The sequence below is a fragment of the Primulina tabacum genome, chromosome 8, assembly GCF_025594145.1.
Source record: "Primulina tabacum isolate GXHZ01 chromosome 8, ASM2559414v2, whole genome shotgun sequence".
NCBI lineage: Eukaryota > Viridiplantae > Streptophyta > Magnoliopsida > Lamiales > Gesneriaceae > Primulina > Primulina tabacum.
In genome coordinates this window covers 36,536,004-36,544,167 of record NC_134557.1, presented here as the reverse complement: position 1 = coordinate 36,544,167, position 8,164 = coordinate 36,536,004, and the positions used below count along the sequence as shown (strand labels likewise).

The window sequence follows — 8,164 nt, the reverse complement described above, 5'->3', positions numbered from 1 at the left end:
CTGTATAAAAATATATTTTTTTTAGGATTTTCGAGCCCAACCAAGTGGGCGGCGCCCGAGTGGTAATATTTTACCGTCCAAGCGCCAAAATTTCTATAAATAATAACAATATTAATAATTTAATTTTTGTCTTGGGAAAACATGCATAATATATTAGTATGTTCGACGTGCAAAGAAAATGTTATTATGTTTTTGAGATATGTGAATTGTCTTGTAACAAATTATTAACGAGTTTGGAAACCGGAGAACATGTCCGGGGACCTCTCCACCCCGATAAATCATGATCGGGTTATGATCAGGATTGGAAAGTGATAAAACATGACCGGGGACCAATCCACCCGGTAAAGCATGAACGAAGATCTTATGTATGTGGTAGTGTACATCCCTGCCAGTCCAGTACTGTGGTTTAGTCTGATCAGGCGCAATATATATTGGTCACTTGCTTGGAAACATATCTCTACACAAAATGATGATGATTATGCATGTTTAAGTATGTACGATGCAAGCATGTTTATGAAAATGTTTATGAATTGATGGCACGTCTATGTTTATGTAAGTATGTTCAAAGTTTAAATATGTATGTGCTATTTTAAAATGCATGTGGTTTTATTATGTACTACTTGCTATTCTCAGTTTATACATGTTGAGTCTTTAGACTTACTAGACTTGATCGATGCAGGATGATGACGAGTTCGAGGAGATGAGAGGCGGAGACCAGTGAGATGGCTCGGACTGGACGGAGGATTAACCCGATGACCGCTTAAGTTTTAATGATTTTTATGCATGTTATTTCATTTATTCTGATGTTTTAGGGAACTACTTCTTGTGTTTAAACAAGTACTTATTGCAAGTTCGTTTATTTTTTAAATATTTAATCAAGCATTTTATTCATATTGCATCTTTTTAAATATTGTTCTATTTCTAAATTATATGTTTTGTTTTTTAAATATAGAGTTCAATTTTGGTTTCATTTAATTTTCATTTAAATAAAAAGTTTTAAAACGTTAAATCAAGCGAAGGTTTAATTTACCGTCTCTGATAGTAAAACCGATTTAAAAAAACTCATCATTAAATTTAATAACGTGTTTACACGTGAAAAGGGCCCTAAAACTCCTTGCTTGAAAATTTGCGGAAAATTAAAAATTTTCTTTTTAAAAGAACTTAAATGGCCTCATTCATAAAATCACTGGTGAATCAAGTTCAATATTTAAAATATCGCAGCGGAAGAAAATAAAGTTTACCAAAAATCACAATTTAAAAATATCCAACGACTGATAAAATGTTTGCGGAATAAAATAACAACTGGTGCACTGAGGTCCTCGGGTGCCACTACTGCCGACCCAAGCTGGCTCACTGGTCCCCGCCCTCGGCCCTGGCCTCATCAGTACCTACAACAATCAAGTCTAGTGAGCCTAAAGACTCAGCATGCATATATCGCAGGTAACGAGTAAAATCTGAAGTAAAATATGCATGGGATAAAATATCATGTCATGAGGCATGCTGAAAATACTCTGTACTGAGCAATTATAATACGTGCATAACTGAACTGATAATCACAAAAAAAAAAAAATGTTTGCTCCTTGGAGCCTGTACTGAAATAACTGATAAAATTTTCTGTCGAGATTATGTTTTACGCCTGTGGCCACTGCACTAAGCTGAACTGATCGGTAACTGACTACCGGAGAGGCTGAAACTGAACTGAGCTGGCCGGTCACTGGCGACCGGGTGGTACCAAACTGAACTGAGCGGTCACTGGCGACCGTATAAATATAACACTCCCACATAGTGAATGAACCACAAGCCATATCGCATAAATCTCAAAAATAAGTATTTTCTGTTTTCATGCACGTAAAATAATTAACTGGCCTAATGAAAATGTCCCAAAATTTTACCAACTGGATTGGATTGGATCGTCCCCAGGCTCGCTGCAACCTAACTGTGCCATGAAAAATATGCAATAGCTTAAACTTGACCAACTATGCAATTTACGTTCAAAAGATGCGACTATGACGCCTAATGACTTCGCATTTAATCATGACTCCGAGCCAACCTGAACCGACACCGAACCGACGTATAGTCATGATTAAAATACGCTGAAAAATCATAAAATAATGCTCCTAAAATGATAGGGTCGAAATCTAGGTGGAATGGAGGCCAAAACACGAAACGCTCTTTCGAGAGTCAATTTGGCACATCGCACCGTAAATTCTCGTACGACCTCTAAAATGATCCGAATGACAAACGGTCGAAAACATGACCTTCCCAACTCAATGAGGCACTGTCCAGTCAAAGGCCATGGGCTAAAAGCCAACCAAGAACTCAAACGAGCCTTCTAAACGACACAGCAACTTGCTGTAAATTTCCAGCAGCTGCGCACCCGTGCGTCTTGTGTTGGTTTCGAGTCTATCGGCCATTGGGGCATGAACCACCGACCAGAGACTCTTACCAACATCCCAAGGAATGATTTGAACCATGGCTAAGGGTCCTAGGCCAGCCACAATCCGCATCACACCAAAACTCAACCGAAGGGTCCAACCGAGAGCAACGTGCATGCGTGTGTAGTGTTTATGCTATGATCGATGTCTCGTGTCGTTCCAATGGCCATTTGATTGAACATGGCACGATCTAGACATCTAGGAGCATGATATGAACCAGTGGCTAAGGGCCATAGGCCAACCAAGATCCACACCAAGCAACCACAAACCAAAACCATATGCTAAACAAATGAAGAAGCCGAATGGGGAAAGGGGCTGTTTTGATGTTTTGATTAAAAACCGAGGGGCCATGGACCAAGCCACCAAAAGGGTGACTTACTCACGTCTTAGACTTGCTAGCGAAGTGATCTAACCATGGCTATAGGCCCTTGGGGCAGCCAAGATCAGATCCACACCCCTTGACACAAAACTGAAATTTCGAAACACAAATCTGCGCCTATGGGAACTTGCGGTCATTCTGAATTTCCAGCAAGCATGGGGCTGGTTTGAATGGACCAACATGGTCCTAATGCATCCTACTACATGTATATAAGCCGCCTTGGGAGCCTGGGGTCGAACCACAACCTGAAACCATCAAAACTAAAAGAAAACGTGAAGCTGCCATGAAGAGCCGAAATTCTGCATGTGTTGTTTCAAAATGTTTGGACATGGATCTCGATTTTTGCTTGAATAAACATGATCATGTACTGAAAAATAAATGATAATATGACTTGATTGAGGTTTAGAAAGAATCTAGACATGCCTGGTTATCGTTTGAAATGAAAACGAAAAGAAGAGATGAGACAGCGCGGAGGAGGCGGAGTGGCTTGCTTCTCTACCTTTCTTGGCTCTCGATTTCTTGCCTTACTCCCTAGCTATGGCTCACGACTTTTACCTCTGAAAAGGGGTCTTATTTTCGGTGGAGGTGGAGGGGGAGTGATGGTTATGAAGGTGAGGAGAAGGGTGCACAATAATAGGATCATATCAAGACCAAGTCTTCCCAAATTTGAATTTTGAATTATGGTTTGATATCAAATGAGTTGGTGGATGCTTCTAGGAGGTAGTGGCCGAATTCTCTCTTGATTCTAGACTAGGATATGTCCATTAATTAATTAATTAAGGGTGTTCATTAAATGGAAAGATTAACATGCTAATAGATGGCAAGGAAAGGGTCAAAAGTGAGTTGGCATAACATAGTTGACACACTAATGGGGTGGCCGAAATTTGCTAAAAAAAGAAGGGAGATGTTGATTATCTAGTCAACTAATAATCCTTAGAAGCCTTACTAATCCTTTAATTAATTTAGTGAGCTAACCCCTTAATTAAATAACTTAAATGAGTTCATTTCTTAATCACCTCAAATAATTAATTAAATCCTCAAACCTCCCTTACTAACTTAATGAACTTGGTTGCTAGCTAAATTAACTTCTGGAAATATTTCTCGAATCTTAAATTCTATCTCAAAACTCCAACTCCGGTCCGGCCTCACTGAAATAACTGAAATGCTAAAAATCAAACTACTGAACTGAAATAATAAAATAATTAACTTCAAATAAATGCATTTAAAATAATCATGCAATGAAGTCAATTAAATTTAAAAAAATCTAGAATTATGCATGGCTTATACGTCTACTGATTTACGGGTTCTACAACACGGCTGTCTACGTATCTGCAACGATTTTTCTTGTAAATTGACGCCAAATTTAACGACGGGCTAGACATTAAAAATTAAAACGTTCTTTAATGTATTTTTACATTTTTATATTATATTTCATATTATATAAACAACATAAATTTTAAAAATCAATAACACTTTTAGTTGGAAAAAATTATTCTGACGAATTTAATGTATTAAAATACATATAACATATACATACATATATATATATAATAATAATAATAATAATAATAATAATGAACTTTTAAACTAAATGCACATAAGAGTAAGTAATAAAATAGAAGTATATAATACATTATTCAATCAAATAATTTAGTTATATACAATTTATTTTACTTTATTCATTTCTCGCCTATTTTGTTTATTATTCGATATTTGTATATTTTTAGTTTATTCAGGTTATTTACGTAGTAAATATATAGTAATTATGATTACATCAACATATATACACTAGATTGAGTAAATATATAAGTTCAATTAGGGGCGTAAAAATCAGACACGAATCACAAACCCGACACGGTTCAACTCGAAAAAAATCAAGTTTGAGTTTTGGGTTTTCAGGTTCGGGTCAGATCTGGTTGGACCCGATAGCTGATCCGAAAAAAATAGTCGGATTGGGTTGGATGGGTTGACCCGGAAATTTTAATTTTTTTTTTCAAAAAAATATAATTAATAAATATACTCTACATTTTTATATATTTTGTGTTTGAAAAAATATTTATTTTATATTTATATCATAAATTTTCATTATTTAATATTTATTTTTAACATTTTTTATTTTTAAAAAATATTTATTTGATTTAGTACTATTACTTAACCCGACCTACGCCCTTAAATTCAATATACTAAGCTTAAATGCTATATTATTTACAATTCATAGACAATTTAAAACTCATAGTCGTCAGCCCTATATATAAAATAAGTTTAATGACTAATTTGTTTAAAAATCCATAATTATATATACACAATAAGTCTGAAACTAAGCTGAGCATATGTAAAGGCTATTTATAATCATGTAAGTCATAACATATATTAGAATAACGCTAAAAGTACAACAAATAAATTGTATCAATATTATCATGAGATTTTGATGTTATCCAATGAGATTTTGTGTCCAAGTTTTCATGATATTTTGATAAAATATTAAAGTTTTGCATTGAATTTTTTGCGTTGTAATAATTATTTTACAAATATTGAGATTTTGATAAAATTGAATTTTTGTATTAAAATAATTATTTTATAAATCTCGTTATATATATAACACGACTCGATATATCATTACAAGAGGATCCACTCAGTAGCTTCCCTAGCTATGTGAAAGATGTGTCAAGCTCTCTCTGGGGGCGTAGAATGAGCTGCGAATTCAAAATTATTTTTGGATACAGTTAACGCAGGCATGGTAAGGGGGAAGCATTTATGGCAAATGAATGAATATACCTTCCCACTGATTTCAGTTTCCTGATTTCTCCATCATTTATTTATCCCACAAAATTCGAAATTACAAAGGCTTTCCTCCGATCCTCCGATCCAAAAAGCAAGAAACATTCTGGTACTGCCCTGTGCCTGTCTTGTTTTCTTGTGTTGGAAGCAACTCCACTTGTTTTTTTGCAAATATTGTCAAACATATATGTTCCACTGGTCTGAAAAAGAATAAAATATATATTTACTATCTTAATATTGCATGATAGTTTTATATATGAAGTAAATCCATGTTATGTTCTGCTGTTTTTGATTATGTAGTGATTGAATTGCTCGATATAAATTAGTTTTGTTAGTAATAATGTTTTTTCGGCTTTGTAGAGTAATTTTTTGTGTAAAAAGTTTTGAGGGATGATTATTTACTTGGGATAATTTATGTGATTTAAATTCTATGTTGTTTTGTAATAAGATTTTTGGATTATTATATGTTTTATTGATTTTAAATAATAAAGTGCGTTATTAGTTAGATGAAAGATGTATTTGGTGGGATATGGTACAATTGATTTTCTTGATTTCTCTTGGATTATATATGCACGATTTGGTTTATTATTCGAATCCTGCTATTTCATTGAATTAGAAATATTGTTAGCTGACATTGATATGCTTGTTCTGGTGAATTGAATTTTATTTGTCTCGAGCTCTTAATCTTAACACTACCATCTCTCTTTCGCAATCTTTCGTTTTCGAGGTCGTAAAAAATGGCTGATGTTGAGGATATCCAACCAGTCGTATGCGACAATGGGACTGGGATGGTTAAGGTTGGTAATTCAGGTTTCAGACACTACATTTTGGTCCTGCATGACCGAAAGATGATGATTTCGAAATGTTTTTTTTATGATTATTTGTGATGCAGGCAGGATTTGCTGGTGATGATGCTCCGAGGACCGTGTTTCCTAGTATAGTCGGGATGCCTAAATACACAGGAGTGATGGTTGGAATGGGACAGAAGGATGCTTATATTGGTGATGAAGCTCAGTCGAAAAGAGGTATGCTTTTCATCAAATATCCGATCGAGCATGGCATCGTGAGCAACTGGGACGATATGGAGAAGATTTGGCACCACACCTTCTACAACGAGCTTCGTATTGCGCCGGAAGACCACCCGGTACTGCTCACTGAAGCCCCTCTGAACCCGAAGGCGAACCGTGAGAAGATGACTCAAATCATGTTTGAAAACTTCAGTGTCCCTGCTATGTATGTAAACATCCAGGCTGTGCTGTCTCTCTATGCTAGTGGTCGTACCACAGGTTTGTTTTCCGTTACGTTTTCTGAAGAAATATGCGAAAAGGTCGAAAATGGTTCTTTGATTGATGATTTCTTTGATTGTATGAAGGGATTGTTATGGATTCTGGTGATGGGGTCAGCCACACGGTGCCAATATACGAGGGCTACGCCCTTCCTCACGCAATTCTTCGTCTTGATCTCGCTGGTCGCGACCTGACAGAGCATTTTGCGACGATCCTCAGAGAAAGAGGTTACAATTTCACCACTGCTGCTGAGCGAGAAATCGTTCGTGACATGAAAGAGAAGCTCGGTTATGTTGCCCTCGACTATGAGCAAGAGGTTGAGAATGCAAAGAACAGCTCTGCCCTGGAGAAAAGCTATGAGTTGCCAGACGGGCAAGTCATCACAATTGGTGCAGAGAGGTTCCGGTGCCCTGAAGTCTTGTTCCAGCCATCGCTTATCGGAATGGAAGCTCCCGGAATCCACAAAACGACCTATGACTCGATCATGAAGAGCGACATTGACATCAGGAAGGATCTTTATGGAAACATCGTGCTGAGCGGTGGATCGACCATGTTCCCTGGCATCGCTGATCGTATGAGCAAGGAAATCAATGCACTTGCTCCTGCTGGTATGAAGATAAAGGTGGTGGCTCCTCCGGAACGGAAATACAGCGTGTGGATCGGGGGATCGATCCTGGCTTCTCTTAGCACATTCCAACAGGTAAATTGTGCGTGAATCCCTTTTCGCCGAATCTCCTTCAGGTCGATTCAAGACTTTGTTTTAATAGCTTTTCCAAAACGTGTACGCAGATGTGGATAACCAAGGCTGAGTACGAAGAATCCGGTGCTGCTATCGTTCATCGGAAGTGTTTCTGAGTGGAAACAGAGAATAGTGGTGCACTCTACCATATCTTCTACATGGTAGAAGAGACCTTCTAACTCCTTGTTTCAGTTTTCTCAACATGTATGGTATTTTCAGAAAACAACGTTGGGACATTTGTCTCAGCACTCTTCTGCTGAAATAAGACACACGCTGTCCGGATCTTTGATTCAATCTACAAGCCACGAACAATCTGTTTGTTGATTGTTCCTATTTCGGTTGCCAATATTACTAGAATAGTCATGTATGAAGAAAAATGTAATCCTCAGCTTTCCGTCAATATCTTTTTTCTTCTCGAACGAAGTTGTCACACAAAAGAATAACAACCAGTGTTCTAAAAAGTTCGCTCAAGCTTAAGCTTGAAACTCGACAAAAATGTCCCGGTTCGGAGAAAAGCGGAAAAAAGTGGTTTAACTCTAGTTTAGTC

General features: G+C 36.8%; 1 protein-coding gene across 1 annotated transcript; it reads left to right on the top strand.

Moving 5' to 3' along the window:
* Window positions 1-5,493: 5,493 nt before the first annotated feature.
* LOC142554005 (actin-2-like) lies at window positions 5,494-7,951 on the top strand. Its single transcript, XM_075664603.1, has 5 exons — window positions 5,494-5,701; window positions 6,320-6,389; window positions 6,485-6,878; window positions 6,965-7,578; window positions 7,668-7,951. The coding sequence occupies exons 2-5, from the start codon at window positions 6,330-6,332 to the stop codon at window positions 7,731-7,733; spliced, it is 1,134 nt and encodes a 377-aa protein (XP_075520718.1). The 5' UTR covers window positions 5,494-5,701; window positions 6,320-6,329; the 3' UTR covers window positions 7,734-7,951.
* The last annotated feature ends 213 nt before the right edge of the window (window positions 7,952-8,164 follow it).

What these genes read in the sequence shown, in the direction of transcription:
- LOC142554005 (XM_075664603.1), top strand. Translation starts at nt 6,330, where the DNA reads ATGGCTGATGTTGAGGATATCCAACCAGTCGTATGCGACAATGGGACT. An exon ending in ATGGGACTGGGATGGTTAAG is followed by an intron (nt 6,390 to 6,484) that starts GTTGGTAATTCA and finishes TTTGTGATGCAG; the next exon opens with GCAGGATTTGCTGGTGATGA. An exon ending in TGCTAGTGGTCGTACCACAG is followed by an intron (nt 6,879 to 6,964) that starts GTTTGTTTTCCG and finishes GATTGTATGAAG; the next exon opens with GGATTGTTATGGATTCTGGT.